The sequence below is a fragment of the Coenobita brevimanus genome, chromosome 6 (genome assembly GCF_032717465.1).
Source record: "Coenobita brevimanus isolate Jiangsu-jjx chromosome 6, ASM3271746v2, whole genome shotgun sequence".
Taxonomy (NCBI): domain Eukaryota; kingdom Metazoa; phylum Arthropoda; class Malacostraca; order Decapoda; family Coenobitidae; genus Coenobita; species Coenobita brevimanus.
This window is the reverse complement of record NC_136959.1, coordinates 27,196,660-27,219,235: the sequence shown is the minus strand read 5'-3', so window position 1 is coordinate 27,219,235 and position 22,576 is coordinate 27,196,660. Positions and strand designations below refer to the sequence as shown.

The 22,576-nt window shown below is 42.3% G+C and overlaps 1 protein-coding gene across 1 annotated transcript in view; it reads left to right on the top strand.

Annotated features, from left to right (window-relative positions):
• The first annotated feature begins 1,640 nt into the window (after positions 1-1,640).
• LOC145400717 (uncharacterized) overlaps positions 1,641-22,576 on the top strand; it is a 54,661-nt gene continuing 33,725 nt past the window's right edge. Inside the window, exon 1 of the mRNA XM_080273155.1 lies at positions 1,641-1,936. Within this exon, the coding sequence (XP_080129281.1) occupies positions 1,641-1,936 (296 nt within the window). The remainder of the gene's footprint in view (positions 1,937-22,576) is intronic.

The window sequence follows — 22,576 nt, the reverse complement described above, 5'->3', positions numbered from 1 at the left end:
GACAGGTATTGTGTCTGCGAGAATCGAGCAATGGTAAACATGCTTACACACTCTAAATCAAGGAATGCTTGATAGGCACACGACAGCGCCTCGTGACCATACACACGCATACACACATACTCGCACACAGGCTTCTAGAACATTTCAACAACAGTGTAACACACGTGACACGACCTCTGCTACACCAGAATTTAGGAAGCAGAGCTCAGAAGGAGACGAGCCATAGAACCGACAGGTAGTAGGGAGAAGGAGCCTAGCAACATGGGCGAGAGAGAGAGAGAGAGAGAGAGAGAGAGACAAGGAGGTAGCTCGCGGGACTCTACTTATACTTCACTCGTGTGTGAGAGACTTTGTTAATATTTCCAAGACAAATAAAAATAGTCCCATACTAATCTTTACCTCTCCTGTCATTGCATGACAAAAGGGAACGAAGATTATCTATTTACAAAACTACTCACGTATAACAACCGCTCGTCCACGAGTCTAATTTATGTATAACTGATCCACAAAACTTCTCTACAAGCTCTTACAAAGTTATTGTGAGATATTTCCTATCTATCTATTATGATTTGCAATTATAATATAGAGTCCTGACACGATTGATCGATAGGCAGACAGATAAACAGAAAGATATAGACAAATAGACATAAAAAGACAGACACAGATAGATTGGTAGAGACAGGTAAATAGGTAGACAGGTAGGCAGATAGATAGATAAGTACATACAGATAGATAGACAAGTAAATAGCTAGACAGGCATATATTGACAGACAAATAAATTAATCTGTTAAGTGCTTATGTAATATGTCTGGGTGTTTACATATACCTTGAGCAACACCTGTGCAAATCACGTAATGAAACACCTGATGCAACATACAAGCAGGCTCCAGGATATATCTCTCCAGTTTGCATAACAATTTGCCCGAGTATTCTAAACCATTCCTCCCCTCATGGATATATTACGCATCTAGAGCAGCGCTGTTGCAGACACTCTCCATCAACATCTTAACTCAGAGAACGTTTATTTTAATTATTCGTATTACAGTTTCTTTAGCTTAGGACAGATTTCTTTGAAGGTTATAATTAAAGGTGACAAACGATTTCATTTTCCAATACAAAAATCTTTGGTCCAGTATCCACAGCAAGAGAGAGACACTCCGTGCCACTTTGGGTGATGTCAAGGGCAGCAGTACGGCGGGTGATGCTGTGGTGTGTACAGTACAGTGAGAAATACTCTTGCTCTGCCGTGGGGAGGCAGTATAGGTTGAATAGTGAGTGAAAATGCCTGATAGAATTTATGGGTATGATGGCTGGAAGGAGAAGGAAATGCAGATCCAGAAGAAGATGAAGTGACTATTCATTGCTATATTAGTGAAGCACATGAGGGAGGGAGACTTGTCGTGGGAATAGCAGCCGTTACGAAGCAGGGGCAAAAATGTCTTGAGGTATGGTGGTAAAGATCATTTTTGCAGGATGCTGAGCCAGCGGCTCGCTTCATACGAGCGATTTTTTCCCGCGCGGTAGTATGGCTGCGAGGGTGGGTGTACAAGAGGCAAGTCTTCACACGAGCGGTTTTTTCCCGCGCGGTTCGTATGCAGCAGTGCACAGAATACCTCTCAGTTTGTCGGTGTTTGCTCGAGATGGAGGACGTAAAGAAGAGAGTGATTTATGTGTACTTAATGAACAAGGTGTTAAAAAAGAAGAGACAACGTAAATGGTGGACCCACCCAATAAACAGCTCTAGGCTCCTTCAAGGAGCATTCTACACGATATATTCTGAGCTGAAAGCTGATGAAGAAAAGTTCTTCAATTATTTTCGCATGTCATCTCCTACATTTGAAGAACTTGTGAGCAAACTGAAAGATGGTATTATAAGGCAAGACACAGTTATGAGATCATCCATTTCTCCTGAAGAAGCTGTTGCACTGACTGTGAGGTAAGTGTAAGGGTAAGGTAAATGAAAAAGTAATATGTAGCACAGCAACTTTATTTGCCTTTATATAGGTAAACGGGAAGTGGAACTGATTTGCAATGGTTATGCATGAGAAAGTAATTCCGTTGAACATGGAAAGTGGGAATAATGCGAGTACTGTATATACCCGCATGAATAGTAAAAAAATAAGTAAATGAATTAATCTATATCCATATAATTATGACATAAACTATTCATATTAATACGTAAAAATGCATACCTGATTGAAAAATGACAGCAGAAGAGCAGCACACAACCTCTGCCACAGATGAACCACGACTGCCGCTCGGAGAAAAACCGCCCGTCTGAAGGGCTCCATAGACTTCTAGAGTATTCCAAACCTCCTACCACCGCGCGGGTTGACAGTGCGCGCGGCTGGTAAATCATTGCCGCGCGGGAATTAAGCCTCGCGGGCAGCGTGTGAAGGGCCTCCTTGAACTCCATTGATTTCTAAACCGCGCGGGAAAACCGCGCGGGAAAAAACCGCTCGTGTGAAGCTGGCCGTGGATTAGCTGTTTCACCACAAGAAAAAAATAATATGCCTTGAGGAGATTCCTGCTACCATATTAAATTTTTTACAAGTTTTAAAATATAAATAGTGAAGGCAGTGTGCTACGTCTTCTTAGTAATAATCTGATTTTTATGAACAGGGATGAGTGTGTGCGGAAGAGAGGTTTGAAAGCCGATGAGGCTAGGGAACTGATGAGAGATCGAGCTGGCTGGATGAATATTGTGAGGAGAAGCGCATTATCGGGGATTTAGCACCCCTTTTTAAAGTGACAGCGTCCGGATTGACTCCATCGGATACGTTTATGTGAAGCTACAGTACGTGATGAATGTTTTTGGCGTATCAGATAGAGCCAGGATTCCGGGGGTTTGAATGGTGAATGAATGGAAGTGTGGCCCATTGGATTGGGCAAAAATGGGCTGTCTGGACGTTGCTACTTCTCACTCTGCCTTAGGGTGGGAAAGGAGGCCCGGTAGATGATGATGATGATGGACATGACACTGGTAGTATCGGCAGCAGTGGTTGTGTTGGTGGTGGTGGTGGCCGTGGTATCGTTGCCTAGGCAGTATTACATCAACCCATAGCCACTGAACTCAGTGCAACTTTATACGCTGTTATTACTGAACTGCAGTTTTCTTTGCATTGCCACACATTACTGAGAATTATGTAGAAATTGGCATCCCAACGAAAGTATGTCAGTTGCTCTCTCTCTCTCTCTCTCTGTCTCTCTGTCTGTCTGTCTGTCTCTCTCTCTCTCTCTCTCTCTCTCTCTCTCTCTCTCTCTCTCTCTCTCTCTCTGCCGTGTTAGTGTGCTATTGTTTTATGTTATGCTATCCCTAGTGGGATGTAATTCAGGATCATTGGATTCTGGATTCACACACACACACACACACACACACACACACACACACACAACCAATTAATGCTTCTTTAATTCCTTCTTTTTATCTCCTCTTACTGTTCACCAATCACTCATTGCTTTTTCTAAATAGTTTATTTTTGAGGGCACAATTAATCTGATTTATTAACTTTATATTACCGATTCATTTTCGGCTCATTCATCCCAACCCCTTCTCGCAATTTATTTCTTCCTGTTATTGTCTGTATTTACTTATATCTCTATCTATCTGTCTATCCACCTATCTGTCTATCTAATTTACGAGGGATTTAATCGCAGAGGTCATCCATGGTAGCTAACATACACTCTCAGCCTTACATTCCTGACTCACCACCACCACCACCACACCCTCCTGTCAATCACCATGCCACCCTCCCACATACATTTATCCACCATTTCTTTTCACAGTCTCTCGGCCTCTTGATTTCTCATGCTCCAAAATCCATTGTAAGGAAGTAATTTTTTTCGATTCCCCTTCAAACTGCCTTATCGATGTGCATCCATGTTCACCACTACCCCTGTTAGTCTGTTTACAAGATATCTCAAAAGGATATTGGTGGAATTTAATAAAATTTTGTGGATATGTGGTTCATTGGCCAAGGAAGAGTTGGTTAAATTCTGGTGGTGCTATGTTTCGGAGTCCCGGCTCAGGACATTTTTTTTTTTTTCCCACAAGATATCTCAAAAATGTATCGATGGATTTCAATTAAATTTTGTGGATATGTGGGTCGTGAGCCAAGGAAGAGTTGATGAAATTTTGGTGGTGATCCCCTTATCCTGATACAATCTTTGGCGTAGATATGTGCTTTTTGAGTGCTGTCTACTTGTTCATTTTTGTTCCTGCTATTTAGAACTCTTGATTTCTTTTTTTTTTTTAGGTCATTGTCTACTTTTCATTCTCCAGCTCTATAACTACAGGGCCTTATAATGAAGCCCTTTTAATAGAATTCCCGGTATGAACTGTGCATCTGAACTGTACGTTTGAACATTTGAATTCTTTTTAACATCGGGCTCTAGTCTCGGGAAATGTTTGTAGTCATCTACTTCACCATTCAGTTAATTATTACTGAACTCTCTAGCGTTAACTTCCATTTCTCGTTATTTTTTTTTTTATTCTGTACTTTGTTTTCCTCGAAGCATTTTGTAAAATCTCTGATAACAAGGGATGGGGTAGAGAGGTATACGACATAGGAGGGTGTAAGTTGGGGTGAGGGCAGGGAAATGGCAGAGAGCACGGCGACATGGAGGTTATTTGTTTGTCGTCACCCCTTCCTGATTAAGGCAGCTGGCTATAGATAGATAGACAGATAGATAGATGGATAGAAATCGAAGGCATTTTCCTTCCTTACTGTAGGCTCAGCAAATCAAAACTCATGAAGTATTATTATTCTTATTTGAAGTCCTTTATTCTTGAACTCATAGCTGTTAAACACTGCACTACCGTTGAACTGTTGACTCCTGAACCCTTGGACTCTCCTTATTGCATATTGTTATGGCCACCCCGGAGGCTTGGACTCTCTCTCTCTCTCTCTCTCTCTCTCTCTCTCTCGGGACTGAGGACAAGGACAAGGGAGTGAATTATATGCCTAATGATGGGTTGTTTGGTGGGGCTGATCTGAAGGTACGAGAGAGAGAGAGAGAGAGAGAGAGAGAGAGAGAGAGAGAAAACAATGACTGAGAGAACAAGTGAACTGGCGACAGATTAAGAAGCATCATTATAAAACTATTGCAAATCAAGGTTAAGAGAGAGAGAGAGAGAGAGAGAACAGGCAGGTGCGGCAACAGAGTAATAATTAACTAATGAGAGAAAAGGTTGGGCAGCACCACACCTCCCTCTCCACCTGATGTTTTTCACCTGGTAAATTAGGAATAATCTCATTTGAAGACTCTCTCTCTCTCTCTCTCTCTCTCTCTCTCTCTCTCTCTCTCTCTGGCAGAACCTTTAACTGTCCTATGGCGGTTACCTCTGACCAATTGTAATAATTGCTGGACCGCGTCATGCTAACCTGACCATTAATCAGACCACAAACTTTGGCCTAAAAAAAAATTAAAACTATTCTGCTTGACTTTCTTTTGGCCTGTGATTCTTTTAAAACCAAAACTAATTAACTTCTTCATATGATGAGTATTAGTCATTATTCCATCTATGGCAGACTGCCATTCAATGTTTTCCATAATCTTGCAGACAAACAAACCGACAGACAGGCATGATAGAAACAGACAAACTGACCATACCATATACAGCTCCTCTCGTGACGTGCGCTGGTGTAATAATAATAATCACGTTGCCACAATGAATGAGAATACAATATCAAACAAAATTATGAACGTTAAAGGAACTCTGTAAAATAAACAAGACTTGAGCCCCACTACTCCTACGTGTTGCAGAGAGAGTCATGCATGTGTAATCGTCATAGACCAAAAGTATATATGGAAGTCTGGCCAAACACGGCGTTCTGATATTCATGATCCTTGATATTACTTATGGCTGGTGCAAGATATTTTAAGCATCGGATTAGGCCATTTTATCTTTATTGGTCTGTGTCATGAGAACAAAGAAAAATAGGTCACTACATGTTATCTCTAAAACAAATGTATATTATTAGGCAACTTTAACCTAGTATGCCTGCCTAATACTAAGCACGAAAGTGGAAATGGATGGGTAGCGTAACCAACTGCCTTGTAAAAATACAGAATTGAGAGAGAGAGAGAGAGAGAGGGAGAGAGAGATCATATCTGTAGGTATTCGTTCTGTTTCCCTCACTATTTTGTTCAATCATCGTTCACCCGAACAATAACACTACACACATCCATTCACTCACCAAGCCTTGATTTTATTGGCTCGCCAGTGATAACCCAGTGTATTAGGTGTGTGTGTGTTTGTGTGTGTGTGTGTGTGTATGTTCGAAAGGTATCGTCGTTCTTATACAGCATGTACCTGTGTACACTGAGGACGACTGTGTGTGTGTGTGTGTGTGTGTGTGTGTGTGTGACAGAATCTGAAAGTACGGCAGTGTGAGTGTGCTGTTGTGTTTCTGTGAGTGGTATGAGTGACGGCATCAATATGTAACGTATGGCAGCACAGGAATTTGAAAAGTGATGTGGAAGGATAAGGCTGGATAGTATGCTGTGGATAGTGAAATGGGATGGTAGGGCTGAAAATGATCCACGAATTGTAGAAGAGCATTTTTTTTCTTAGCAAGTGTCCTGAGAGAGAGAGAGAGAGAGAGAGAGAGAGAGAGAGAGAGAGAGAGACAGACAGACAGACAGACAGACAGACAGGCAGACAGAGACAAAGACAGAGACAGACAGACAGACAGAGAGACAGAGACAGACAGACAGACAGACAGATAGAGAGAGAGACAGAGACAGAGAGACAGAAACAGACAGACAGACAGGCAGATGAAAATGTAGTGCTGACCAGTCTTTTCATTAAAACAAGGTACGTAATGTCCCAGTATTGGTGTAGCGCAGCCTGAACTAAAAACCACCAATTGATATTTTTACTAACGCTGGTGACAGAAAACACTGATTTTGATCGGTCGTCGCCTACAAACATTCACAAATTTCTGAACTCTGAAAATATATTATATGTCACTTATTTCTCAGTTTATTTCCTCGTTATCTCTAGAGGAATATCCATGCTGTAACAATTTTTAGCTGGAAGAAAATTGATTATACTTCCTTCAGAGTTATTATGTATTTTGCTTATTTTTGTCAGTTCCAGACGCCCTTGCAAATTTTTAGAAACGATCTGTGTCGCCGGGGTTAAAATATCTCCATTAATCCATTGACTGTCTGATATTTCCCCGAATGCAGAATAAAAACGTGGAAAACTTAAAGGAAGGAGCTTAAAATGTTCTGATCAGATAGAAAAGGTTGATTCTGGTCGGTTTGCTCGCTTTCATTCTTCACACACACACACACACACACACACACACACACACACACACACATTTTTCAAAACCTCAGTAGAGTTTTAAAGCAAGAGGCGGGAAAGGTGAACCCAGCCAGACCATGATGGGAATGGATAATGGTGCAGCGAGAGAGCGCCCACCTTAAACAACGATATCCCGTAGACCAGCGTTTCTCGACTGGCAGACCGCGGACCCAAAGAAGCCGCTGAGACCTGCCAGTGGGTCAGCGAAATGTCAGAAAAATTGTTGGTACCGTTCACCCTTTCGCCCTTCCATTTTCTGTCTCATCCACCTGCACAGTGAGTTCAAATAATGTTTAATTATTTTTTAATGTTAAAAGCTTAGTGATTTGTAAACATAATTTTTTGTACTACATTTTAAATTCGATAACTATGGTGGCATTAAAAAAAAAAAAAAAACTGCAAAATTTGTGTAATATAGATATTGGATAATGCCGATAGTTTCATCTTAGGGAAGCTGTATGAAAGGAAGACAGAATTTAGATCGGGCTGAGCTTAACTGCAGAAGCGAAGTAATTACTGAATCAATTGTAGGTAAGGAAAGAATAAAATCGGTAAACATTATCTTGACCCAGCTATGTTAATGTCTAGCCGATGTCTTGCTAGCTTGCGATGTTGTATATTCATTAGAAATTCGACCATGGCAGATCGTACCTTGGTTGTGTCATCAGTCATTCAAGTGCATTAGAAATCTTGCTCTCATTAATGGTCACTTTTTGTTCATGTTGTTCAGACACTGGGGTGTTAGTAGGATGCAAACGTCAGTCGCTAGTCGTATAAATGCATGACCAAACTTGTAATCAAAGATCTGCTGCCCCATTGATGACGTTCTTGCTAGGCACCAGCAACGAGCCTCACGCAGAATGGTGTTTGTATTTAGGTTACAAAGAATGTTTTCGTATGTATTAATGTGTAATAAGAATAAGTCTCGTGTTTAACAAGCATTTAAAACTGCAAGTCCATGAGCCAGCAAACGGTATGCTTTATTAGTTTATGAGTTTTTCGTGCGGTGCATTGTGGCTGGGTGCACAGAAAAGTAAAAACGACCCCTTGCGGCTTCGATACGATAGGACACAAAGGAGGAAGCCTTCTGAAAAGTAACTGTTCACACCTGGATTATGTTGACAGGCCTAGTATGAAGGAGGTGCCAGTTATTCCTTAGGCACATGATTCTATTATTGTGGGTCATAGTGTACAGTTGATAAAGTGGTATAGTAAGGTACGGAATTATATCAAAAGGCTTGGATCTATTTCGTGGAGATGATAATGTCTTGTGATTTTTGCTATATGTCTGTGATGGCTGCAAAACCCATAAGAGAATTTAACATTGCTTTGACTTATGCATCAGAAAATCCTCCACTGAATTAATTCACTTCAGATGGACATAGTTATGTCCTGTACATCACAATGTTGTTTGTATTTGCCAATACATATTTTTAATATTCTGAATACTGTGTTCGAAGGAGTTCAATAGCAATTCATGCAAACACAGGGACGTTATATTGCTACATGGGATCCCATCTGTTGGATCGGACGTTGACTTCGGAGCCTAAATCTATTGCGTTACAAGGAACGGTAGAGGTTTTATAAATTGTACGAGTATAAAAAAATAACTGGTTCGTTGTCAGATATGACAGTAAGTGGTATTCTGCAAATTTGGCGACTGTTCGGAGCACGAAAGCAGGAAGATGCTGTCCACTGTTAGAAATACCAACCCTGTTGAACCTCCCATGCATATTGTGTTGTGTGCACTTTCAGAAGCGTCGGCTCCAGGGGTGCCAATATTTTTCCGGTAGACTGTATACCATTCACCTCAAAGCAGTTTGTCAGAGGAGCGGTAGTATTTGATCACGCCACCACAATGCAGGCGTGGGTAAAAGTCTCCATTGTGAAGGTTATAACTGATAACTTTGCTCCCACGACATGGTGTAAAATATAAGTGTGTAAAGCTTAATACTGGAACTGTCTTTCTGGTATTTGTATATATATGTGACCGCAGCTGTCAAATACTTAATGGCATGCAAAAAGTCTTCAGGCATTTTCGGAATATTTGTGGCTACATCACGAACTGTATTATCGATGCTTTGAGTTCAGCACAGTACTTTTCATTGCAACACGCTGTATATTGACATCGATATCCTAGTTGTTAGAAATATACCAGAACTGCTTCATCAGTTCCTATTCTATGTCCAAAGCCAAAAGTCATAGTTATGGTACCGGGTTTTACTAATATACACCTTTCATGCTTATACCAGCGTCAGTCATATTTGTATTAATTTCATACAGCATTCTTTTCCATATGAAATAAAGACTTCGAGTTATTGAAACTTTGTCATCATCATCATCATCATCATCATCATCATCATCAGCCATTGCAAGTCCACTGCTGAACAAAGGCCTCCCCCAACCTTCACGAATTCCTTGACTTAGCCAATCGGTGCCACCTTTTGTCTGCAAACTTCCATATTTCGTCTCTCCACCTTCTGTCTCGCCTTTTTCTGCTACGATCTCTTGGAGTCCAGTCAGTCAGCCTCCTGCTCCATCGGTTATCTTTATTCTTGTTACATGACCTGCCCACCGCCATTTCTGCTCTTTTATAACTTTTGTAATGTCTTTGACTTTATAGAAGTTAGTCTGCTCTCTCACCCAGGTTGATCTTTTCCTGTCTCTTAAAGATATTCCCAACATTGACTTTTCTATTGCTCTTCGGGAACGGATTAGTTTATTTTCCATCGATTTTGCCAGTTTCCTGGTCTCAAAACCGTGCATCATTGCTGGGATTATACATTCGTTATATACTTTTTGTTTCAAACTGACAAGCTACATTTCATGATGTCTCTGTGTTTACCGAAAGCTTTTCATCCAATTGTAATGCGTCTTTTTATTTTATACAGATATATAAATTCGTAATTAACACATGATTTTAGTGATAATACCAAAGCAATCAATAGAATACAGGGTGTGTGGCATAAGGGTCTTAGAAATTCCATGTGGCTAAAATAGAAAGGGAGGTAGATACTGGTACGTTACGTGTATTACATAGGTTAGGTATTGGTTATAAATACGATGGGTGTCTATACTACTGAGCCTCCGTATACCCCAGGAATAGCCTTTAGCTTTACATCTTCGGTGCTCATCCTGTTAGGGGCCTTCCACAAGATGCTGTGCCCAGGGACCACCACATCTTTTATCCGGTTCTATGTAGATGCAGTGTAATATGGTCGTTCTACAGAGCTGAATCAGGTGTCGGTCTTGCAGAGAATTTTGACTCATTGTTGCAGAGACATTTCTTAGTTACAGTTTGCTCTCTGTCTCTATCTGTCTCTGTCTGTCTGTCTGTCTGTCTGTCTCTGTCTTCTGTCTGTCTGTCTGTCTGTCTGTCTCTCTGTCTCTCTCTCTCTCTCTCTCTCTCTCTCTCTCGTTCCCCATCCAACATCCATCACGCCAGCACACGTTCCGCCTCCCCAAGTGCTTTATTTCCTTCCCTCGCGTTGTGTCTTGTCTGTAATCCTTCTATGCCTGTCTTTCCATCACTCCCTCATTTCCTGAACCGATATTAATGACGAATACAAACAGACGATTAAATTTACCACGAGACTAAGTTTGGTGTACTTGTCCTCCTGGGTCTGGTTAATTCCTAGTCATCAGGGTCACAGTTGCCTGAATACACTCGCATAATCCATTGTTTTATGTCCATTGTGAATTCCAGGGTTAACATTAGTAGGTAAATTGTTGCAGTAAAAGACCAGCGTTATTTTGATCCAGTGGTTGGGTAGAGTGAGGGAAATAGGACAAGAAGAAATATTACTGTACATACAAAACGAAGAATGGGAGTTCCTAAGGGGGTATTATCAGTCTAGGTTGGTTGAACGAAAAAGGTGAGACAGAAGCCAGGTGGAGGGAAGAGCAAGTGAGGTGTATGTGTAAGGGTAATATTTCATGGTAAGAGGGGGTCGTTGCTGAGTAGGGACACAAATGAAAAGTAGCTGAGTCGGGTCAGAAATGCCTGGTACAGCTCTTTCATCAAGGCCACACCTCAGTGCATGCGGTGTCTGTCAGTACGTAAATAGACATGAAAACAGAACACACACACACACACACACACACACACACACACACACACACACACACACAGAGTAGGAGGTGTGAAGGAGAAATACTAAGCGTTGTGCTGAGATAGTGAGGTAAAATATGACCAAGGTAAATGAGTTCGTAAAATACGATGTAATTTAAGCCGACCTAACCAGCTAGTGGGAGGCAGAGGGATCAGAGAAAGGAGTGAGAGGGAGTGGTGGAGGATGAGTGAGCCAGCGTGCGTGAGGAAAGGTGTAAAGCAGAGTGTGTGATGAGAGGTGTGTTTGTGTTAGGGCGTGTGAGAGAAGATGATGTGGGGCACATAGTGTGAGGCAAGATGTGTGAGGTAGGATGTGGAGGCAGGGTTTGTAAGGCAGGGTGTGTGGAGAGAGGGTGTATATAGCAGGGTGTGTAAGGGAAGGATGTGAGGCAGGGTGAGAAAAAGAAAGGTGTTAGGGAAGGAGTGTGTGTAAGAGTGTTTGTGTTTGTGGGAAGTAGCATTTAATTCAACGTGTGGCTGTACTTGCTTCTTTGGGTAAAGAATGTGTGTGTGTGTGTGTGTGTGTGTGTGTGTGTGTGTGTGTGTGTGTGTGTGTGTGTGTGTGTGTGTGTGTGTGATTATTTTTTAAGCAAGGAAGATGGAACCAAGGTTTAGAAGCCCCGCAAATTGTTCCCTCCAAGGAAAAATACAAACAAGATAATAAGTGCCAATTTCAAGCTCCGTTCTTTTCGAGATGCCATGACACACTGCATTTAAAAGACTAGCGGTCAGAGGTAGCAGGAAATACAGTCAGAGGAAGACAGTTCCAGAGTAGGCCTGTTGCATACATGAAGGACTGGGAGTAACGGTTAACGCTTGTATTAGAGAGCTGGACCAAAAAGGGATGAGAATTTGCTGCGGGAAGGGTGCTACGCGACCACCGTAGTGGTGGAGGGATGCAAGCAGACAGTTCAGAGGAGCAGTGACCTTCGAAGTAGCGACTGAAAAGAAATAAAGCTGTAACAGTGCTGCGAAGAGATAGGGGTTGAAGGGAGCCAGTAAGAGAAGGAGAATTATTGAAAGAAAAGCATTTGACTCTACTCTGCTGAGAACAGCTGTATGTGTGGAGCCTCGCCACACATGGGAGTTGTACTCTACACAGGGGCGAATAAAACCTGTGTGTAAAGTTAACAACTGTGCAGCTGTAAAGAAAGCACGGAGTCGGCTTACCTCACCTAACTTTTTGGAAGCTGATTTTACAAGAAAGGTAATATGATCTTTCCAAGATAAATCCCGGGTGAATGAAACCCCAAGTATATTCAAAGATGATGCAGGACTGAGTTGGGTAATGTAAAAAAAAAAAAAAAAAGGAAAATTCTGTGTTAAATTTTGACGGATCGAAAGATGTAAGAGCTGAGTTTTTGTTGCACTCGAAACAAGATTTTTTACCCCAATCAGAAATATGAGCCAGGTCAGACATTTGGTGTGCCATAGCCTCAACATGCTTGTTTCTTGAAGTAGCTGCTAAGATGAACGCTGCGGGAAGCGAATGAAAAGGTGATGGGTGGTCATCAGCGTATGAGTGGAAAAGGTTAGATGAACAGCTTAATAGGTCATTGATGAATAGAAGGAAGAAAGTTAGTGATAGGACAGAGCCCTCAGGAACAGCACTATCGATAGATCTAGGAGAAGAACGGTGGCTGTCTACAACAGCAGTTATAGAACAATCAGAAAGGAACCTAGATATGAAGGCACACATACAAGAATTGAAACAGTAAAGGGTAGTTTGGAAATTAAAGATTTATGCCAAACTCGATAGAAAGCCTTTGAAATGTCAAGTGCAATGGCAAAGCTTTCTCCAAAGTGTGTGTGTGTGTGTGTGTGTGTGTGTGTGTGTGTGTGTGTGTGTGTGTGTGTGTGTGTGTGTGTGTGTGTGTGTGTGTGTTATACCAAATAGGAATTATAGTCCGTTTCTGATATTCAGTTAAATATATCTCTCAGGAAGGGCATGCTAATAACCACTGCTTAACTTTCTGAGCCTAGGTGCACTGCGAATGAGAGTGGCAGCGAAGCACAAAAATTGATGAACATCGGAAAAACATGCTGAATATTAGACAAAGGGTGTTTGGCTGTGGAGACCTGGCATCTTCTGCAGCAATAGGTGTTTTTAAAGACTGAAGTTATAATTATAAAGTTAGAAAGATAGAAGTATTAAAGGGTACGTCCAAAGTGGTGTAGGAATATTGATATCACGTAAAGAACTTAAAATATATCAGTAAGACTTGCGTATATCTTAACATCTTTCTGGAACAATAATGAATATTAAATAAAACAAGCTCAATTGTTCAGTCTCATGTCCAGGTCGATCTAGCTCTTACTTGTGTGTTTTGTCACGCAAAAATGAAACCCATACACCTCAGGCCTTGTACAGTAGCATCATCAAAATCATAAAGCATGTATCAATATAACTAAAATTTTTCTGTCTCCACACACACACACACACACACACACACACACACACACACACACACACACACACACACACACAATGCAGTAGTAGGAAAAACATTTGGATAGGAGGCTGTCTGTTAGTGTTTGAATAACCAAATGGACGATAATTAGACGACGACGAAAATAAAACAAATCTCTTTAATATATGAAAATGGACATCAATGAGCAGGATCAGGAGGGAGATGAGACGAGCAAGGAGGAATGAGCTGATAAAAAGAGAAATGAGGAAGTGTGAGCTGGGGAGACTAGATAAAGGATCGGGAAAGAAAGTGTGTTAAGGAGGTAATTTGGTGGAGCGAAGTGGATTTGGCGAGAAAATCTGTAGGAAAGGAGAAGAGGAAGTGAGGGAATCGTGCTTCGAGGCTTTAAGGGGAGAGAGAAGAGAAGCTGGTAAGTAGATTGCGTTAAAGAGATCTGTGAGGCAATGATAGACTGAGAATGGAATTTGTTAGGAAGGAACACTGGAATGTAAACTGGAGAAGGGTGAATATTATGGTGTTAAGGGATCTCATTAGCAAGGGAGACTGAAGTCTTTAATGGGACAAAAAGTTTAGTGGTAAAACATGAACGTTGAAAAGCTAAGACAATGACAGTAACATAAAGTTTTTCTGACGTGAACCAAAAGAAGGAAATCTAATGAAATGATAGGGAAACTGAGGATAACGAGGCTATTGTTTGTGTTACACCATTCATCATTGTAATTCCCCATGATTGTGTTTCCTTAAAAATCTTCGTGGCGGAGCAAAAGCTCATATTGTTAAAATCATGCAGTAAGAATATGGGAGAAATGGCTGGCACCAAGACGCTGTATAGCACAACAAATAGGCTGGTTTTCTTGTTACCCATTAACATCCATCCATCTCCTGAGTTCAACCAGGGAGACTATGGCAAAGCACTCTCAGATATATCACAAATCACAACTTATTCCTCTTTTCTTATTTTCTCCACTGTATTTTCATACACCTCGTTCTTAGCCTTTATCACCTCATTCTGGCAACAACCTTACTCAGCACCCCATTCCCTGACCAAAGCGACCCGTCGAGAATCTTTTCCACGATAACCCGCGGGTTTTATTGTTGAAGTGTGTGGGATGCTGTGTGTAATAAGCTATTCGCATCCCTCCGCACTCCTGTGTACACATCTCGCCATCGTCAATTATCACATCAAATCACAGACCACTTTAACCTCTTTAACCCAGGAGCATAATTTTCAACATAGTCTTGCCATCCTCAGACTACATTAGTCAGCTTTAGGGTAGATATTGCAACTTATGGGGTTCGTTCAAGTCTTCAATAACCCCTTCATTGTCAGGAGGATTTCCTGAATAAAGTCGCAGGGCACCACCAAGAATAATATGAAAGTGACGCCCTCGCGCTAATGGAACTAAATATGGTTTGTTTCCTCCATAATTTATCTATTGTATTATCCCATAAGCGATGTCATACCTTACTCGGTCTTGTCCCATTACTGATACTGGCTTGTTAGATTTCACAGTTCTATGAATCCTTCTCCTCTCAGTCATTCTCCCACTTCTCTGTCCTCACCCACTCAATAAACTTCCCCTCCTTTCTCACTCTAGCCCTCTCACTTCTCACTCTACAAGTCCCCTCTCTTCCCACTCCATCCTTTCTCCCCCTGTCTCACACAACCCGCGCCCCTTCTCTCTCACTCAACGCTGATATTCATCCTCCTCTTGTACTGTACTACGCTTCCCTCTTCTTGTCAAGTCTCCATGACATCAGGTAGCCCCCTCACTCTCAACACTTCTCCTACCTACCCCTCTGGTTTCTGCCTCTCACATCTCCCTTCCACCTCCACTCTATTAAATTCTCTTTGGCACTGTACGAGACTATCTATTGCTTCTTCTTTGTTGTCACTTCCATGCTTCCAGTTCAAGCCATTATTCAAGTTTTTTAGACCCAAGTTCGTTTGCTGCTATGTTTCAATCCAGGTTCCTAATTCATGTTATCCAACCCACACACGTCTTCATTTTAAAGGCCAAATCTTTGTACTTTGTTATCTAGACTAAAACCTATCTACTTTTACTGGTTCCAGGTTATTTTCCCCGTTTTTCCAGTGCCATCTGTCTTGTCTTCTATTTAGCTTTCTGCCTCATCTCTCCCGAATCATAATTATCCTGTGGTACACTTCTTTGCTTTTCAGTGCTGATTTTTCCTACCACCATCCCAAGCCAGTTATCTTATATTCAGTTTCCTAGGCACTTTCTTTTCTTTAAGTTTTCTTCCTTCCACTTCAGTCACTCCTTTTTTTTTTCCCAGCTAACCATCCTCCTTTTTATATTGTTAAAGCTTTTTTTTTTTTCCTTTAAGCCTATTCCTTGTACCTGAGCCCTTTCTTTCTCTCACTTCTTAGTTTCTTTCCTACTGAATCATCTTTCATTCTTGCAAGTTTCCCTTTCTTTCTTCCTTCCATTTGCTCTTGCTAACATTACTTTTCCCCTCTTTTACCCCTTTCACGTCCTTCCCGATGTGTTCGGCCAGTCGTGCTATCGATGACGAACCTCACAGAATTTGAACAGCATAACAAGTGGCCAGGGAGGAGGGAGGAGGGCGGGAGAGAAGTGGGCGAAGAGACAAGAGAACGATGAAGAAAATTTACCCAAGTGTGAGAGGAAAGGGCAAAGTTTCACGAGCTGACAGGAGAGAGGGGAAGTGTGAGGGAGATCAGGAGGAAGATAAGTAATGGGGAGGGAAAATGTCGCAGGAGGGGGCGATGGAGGAGAGGATGAGGATGTGAGAAAGGTGAGTGATGAAGACAAGGTATCAGGCAGTAGGAAGGGGTCACATGAGCTTAGTCCCACGTCAGTCTTGACAAGAAATGTTGCCCTAGACCTATATGCAACGACAGGGAGAGTGAAGTTTGACGTAGTGTAGCGGTTTTGTATATATCAAGCACTGTGTGGCGTAGGCATCAGTGGTGTGCTTGGTGATGTGTACGTAAGGGTGATGAGAATGTTCTGGGTGCCGTGTGAGTGGCTGGGATGGAGTAGGTGGTGGCTCGAGTGGTATACCAGTGGCGTTGATCGTGCAGACTGTCATTTAGATGTGGCAGTGGGCGGATTAAAGGTGGTATGCTTGTTGGTAATGTGTTATAAATTATTCTCGTGACATTGGTGCATTGTGGGTGATTTTGTGTGATGCTGTGATAGCTCTGATAACTGCAGGTGTCACTGAGAGCAGATACAGGGAGGTGCCATAGGTAATGGATGAGATCACCTGTGTGTGTGTGTGTGTGTGTGTGTGTGTGTGTGTGTGTGTGTGTGTAGGGAGTGAAATGCATGATGATAGAGTGGATGAAGTGATAAGGTGTTAGTGGAGTGATTGGTATGAGTGATTGTACAGGTGGTGGGGTGTTGTTGCTGAATAATGCACATGATGGTAGGAGTGACTGGATGATATACACAGCTAGTGAAATAAATAGTATTTGTTCATCTGTAGAAGAATAATTGCCCTGTATGAGCACTGCGAGAGTGGGAGTAGCAAACGGTGTTCTAGTTAGCAAGGACGAATGATGAGGGATGGGAATAACTGATTAAGCCTGGTATGACTAAGAGGTAGGGCTACTGGTGGCACATTTTTTTTTTTTTTCTATCGACCATTGGGGCCGAAGCCCCTGGTCATTAATGCAAAAATATATGTATGTATATACATTGATACATATATACATACATATACGAACATATATATATATATATATATATATATATATATATATACATCCATGCATATGAACATACACACTTTTATACACACGTACATATATAATAATATTTATTTTATTATATTTTGTAGGCACATATATTTCGAACTTGTTAATAGTGAGCGACTGAAGACCTAGTGGTAGCTGGGCGGTGAAGAAGACGTGGAATGAGGAGAAGAAAAGAGGACATTTTAAATAGGGAGAGGAAAAGGGAAAGGATGAGGAGGAGACGGAAGGAGATGATAGATGCGAAGTGAAGAGAGATGACAAGGAACACGGTAAGAGAGGAGACAGACCACGAGAGTAAAGGATTAGGGAAACAGCAGGGGAGGAAAATAAAGTAAAACAAAAAGGAAGAGGAAATAGTAGAGGAGTAGGTGTTTCTAAAAGAAAACGATGCTTTCCGTCAACACCTCTCTCTCTCTCTCTCTCTCTCTCTCTCTCTCTCTCTCTCTCTCTCTCTCGGAGGAAACAGGTTTGGGGACTTCAGGCTTTTGTTTCATTTTTTCTGCTCACACACACACACACACACACACAAGCACACACACACACACACACACACACACACACAAGCACACACACACACACACACACACACACACACAACGGCAGAAGAAATTTACAAAATGCAAGAATGAAAAATAAAAAATGAAGTTGTGCAGCAAATATAACCCAACTATTTTCCACTTTCCAGACACAGCCGAAGGCCCTCTCGTTCCCTTTCTGCGCCCCACAAAAATGCATCTCCGTTCCAAACAAAGCTACTGACAGGAAAAATGAAACTATAAAGGAAAATGAAGACATCTGTTCACTTGCCTGCCCTCTCTTCCCCTTTACCAGCAGCTTCTCCAGGAAATCTCTTAATGAGTAAAAAATGCATTGAGAGGGGTCGGAAGGGGAGGAGGGAAGGATGGACTGCCAGTCTTTCCGTATAATTGGCTTATCTTTCCCTGCCACCAGCCATCCCCGTCATTGTATCGCTGCGGATGCCACCTGCCCACCACACGCACACCTGGTGAACACAGTCATGGTGGCAGGATGGCCTTTATTATCATGCTGGTTGTTGTTCTCATGTTTCATATCCATTTGCCATTTGCTCTGTCTTTTCTCTGCTGTCTTGTGTTTGTTTTTCTCCCTGACACAGCTGGATGGGTTGATGTGTGTAATATCATAAGCTATAGTTAGCTTTTAATACCAGCTTGTGAGATGGACCAGAGGCAGTGGTGTTGGTAGGTGTGTGTAGTACAGTAGTAGTAGTAGTAGGAGGAGGAGGAGGAAGAGGAGGAGGAGAAGGAGTAGTAGTAGTAGTAGTAGTAATAATAATAATAATCTATCTGTCTATCTATCTATCTATAGCCCGACGCCCTAATCCCGCAAAGAGTGGCCGCAGACAAAACGCCTCCAAGTCACTCTGTCACCCACCATTTGACTACCCTCCCCCCAACTCACCCCCCCTCCCTCATATACCTCTCAACTCCATCCCTCCACCTCATCCTCGCTCTACCCCTCCCTCTCCCTCCCTCCACCTCACCTACATACACCCTCTTAGTCAGTCTTTCATTCTCCATTCTCTCCACATGTTCAAACCACCTCAGTGTATTTCTCCTAATCTTCTCAACCACATCCACATCTACCCCACAACGTTCCTTCACTTCTTCATTCGTCAACCTGTCCCTCCATGTCACTCCACATGCTCCTCTCAAGTAACTCATTTCCACTGCTCTCACTCTTGACTTGTTCCCCTCTTGCAAGGTCCACGCCTCGCTTCCATACGTCAGGGTAGGGATCACGATACCATCATGCAGTGACTTCTTAACTTCCATACTCACCTCCCTATTTCTCATCACTGCTTTCAGTGTACCAACAACCTTCCTTCCCTGCTGTACCCTTTCACGTACTTCATCCCCCAAAGTTCCATCCTTACTCATCACACTACCCAAGTACTTGAATGCACTCACATTCTCCATATCATCACCATCCAACCTCACTGCACACTCTGTGACTTCATTCCTCTCAAACACCAAAACTTTACTTTTGTTTACATTAGCTTTCAGCTTCCTCCTCCTACACACTGTCCCAAATTCATTCACCAAACCTTGCAACTCCCATTCATCTTCATTCAACAATACTGTATCATCAGCAAACAGCAACACCGGAAGCTTCCAAATCTCACCCTCATTCATTAGGGCCAGCCCCACATCCACTGCCCTACCTTGCACCTCCTTTACAACCCCATCCACGTATATATTAAACAGCCATGGAGACATCACACAACCCTGTTTTCAGTCCCACATTGTGATCAAAGAACTCACTCAGCTCACCATCCACTCGCACCGTAGCCCTAGCTCCCTCGTACATACTCTTCACAGCACTCAACAATTTCCCCTCCACTCCATATATTCTTAATACCTTCCACATACCTTGCCTATCTATTCTGTCATAAGCTTTCTCCAAGTCCATGAAGGCAGCATACACTTTCCTTCCCTTCTCTAGATACTTCTCCACTAAACATCTTAGAACAAATATCTGATCTACACACCCTTTTCCCTTCCTAAATTCCCCTTGTTCTTCTCCAACTAGCTTCTCTGTCATATGCCTAACCCTATCAATGAGTATTCTACCATATATTTTACCAGTCACACTAAGAAGGCAAATACCCCTATGGTTACCACATACTTCTCTCTCCCCTTTTCCTTTGTACAGAGGAACAATTATACCTGATTTGCAGTCCTCTGGAACTCTTCCCTCTTCCCAAGCCAATCTACACAACTTCCATATCCACTCCACAACAATCTCACCCCCATACCTAAGCATTTCACCACACACTCCATCAATTCCTGGGGCCTTTCCCAGCTTAATCTTCATCGCTTCCACTACTTCCGCCCTGCTGATCTCTTCCTCCCTCCTCTCATCTCTTCTTCTCCCAGCCATTCCCCAGCCACTTATACTCACACTGCTCTCATTCTCTACATTCAACAAATCCTCAAAGTGCTCCTTCCATCTCCTCAATTTCTCTCTCTTCTCCACCAACAATCTATTATTCCTATCACTCCCCTACTATTTCACCTTTCACACTGCCTTACTTTCTTTACCTCCTTCCAAAACAATTTCTTACTCTCCCTCCATTTCACACTCAGATTCCTCCCAAACTCTTCATCCACTTTCTTCTTACTCTCCATCACCAGTCTCTTAACCTCCATTCTCCTGCTTACATATACCTTTCTCTTCTCTCTCTCATCTTCTCCCCTACCTCTACTCGCCAACCATTCACCATATGCCTTCTTCTTTTGTTCCACAGCTCGTTTCACCTCATCATTCCACCATGCTGTCCCTTGCACACCCTTGCATCTCCTCCTCACTCCACAAACCGACTCACACGCAGCGCCTATCTCTTCCGTGAATATCTTACATACGTCTTCCACCCCTTCCATCTGCTCTAGCTCATACCTTGCCAATCTTTCTTCCACTATGCTCTTATACTCTGTCATTTTCTCACTATCTTGCAATTTCTCCACTCTTCTCACAGGAGCTGCTTCCTCCTGTCTTCCCCTTCGTCTCCTCAACCACTTTCTTTGCAGCTCTACCTTGGCCATCACTAAGTGATGGTCCGAGACTCCATTCCCCCACCCTCTCCACACTCTTGCATCCAACACTTGTCTTTTCATTCGCTCATCCACACACACGTAGTCTATCATTGCCTTTCGTTCAACAAGTTCACCATCCATCCTCCTCATTACTCTCCATGTATACCGGTGGATCATCTTATGACGAAAGTAGGTGTTGGCTATTGCCAACCCCTTACAAGCACAGATGTCCACCAAAGCACTTCCATTCCCATCTACATCAGCTGGCACACCCCACTGACCAACCACTCCATCCACTCGTACATTCCCAACTTTGCCATTCATGTCTCCAATCAACAGCACTCTCTCGCTCCTCTCAAACTTGTCCATACACGCTTCTACTCTCGCCCAAAACTCATCTTTCACTCTTGCCACTTGATCCTCTGTTGGAGCATACACACATACAATCGCCCATGCTTGTATACCTACTTTCATCCTCACCCATACAATCCTTGCACCCACTGTTCCATACTCTCTTATATTCTCCTTCCACTTCTTGCTTATCATCAGACATACTCCCTCTCTTGCCCTCTCATTCTCACTGACTCCCGCACATATACCTACACCATATTCCCATTCTCTCACCCTTTCACCTACCATTTAGTTTCAGTCAATCCACATATATCCACTTTTGCATCCTCAAGCACCTGAACAATCTCTCTCTCTTTCACTTCATCATTCACTCCTCTCACATTCCATGTTCCCACCCTAAGAATGTCCTTTGTCCGTTCCTTAGTCGTCAACGTATAGTCCGTCCGGGTCCGAGGCGCTTTATTCGCTTTTTTAGTTAGTTCTTTTTACGGGGTGGGGCACTAACCCACCACCAACCCTTTTAGTCGCCTCGTACGACAAACAGGGATACTGGGGGAGTATTCTTGAAACCCCCCTACCCCCAGGGTAATAATAATAATAATAAAATAATGATAATAATAAAAATATAATGATAATAATAATAATAATATAATAATAGTAATAATGATAATACTAGCGAAAACAAAACAACAATGTGTGAGTGTGTGTGAACCAATAAAACTCAAACTTTTTGACCCAATTTTCACAAATGTTATATGGTGTTGAGGGTCAGTCCAGGGGTTGACCTAGTGTTTCGGAGAGGAATAACTGAAAAGGTTAAGGATTAGATGGAAAGCTCAGCCCAAACATTCCTGATCTGATTCGAACCAAAGTAGGTGGAAGGGATGGTAATAATGAAGTAACGAAAGGATTCCAATTTGAGAACAGTCGGTAAAGATCAAGGCTACAGAGAAGAATCCAGTTTTGACCCGTGTATGTGTGTGTGTGTGTGTGTGTGTGTGTGTGTGTGTGTGTGTGTGTGTGTGTGTGTGTGTGTGTAAA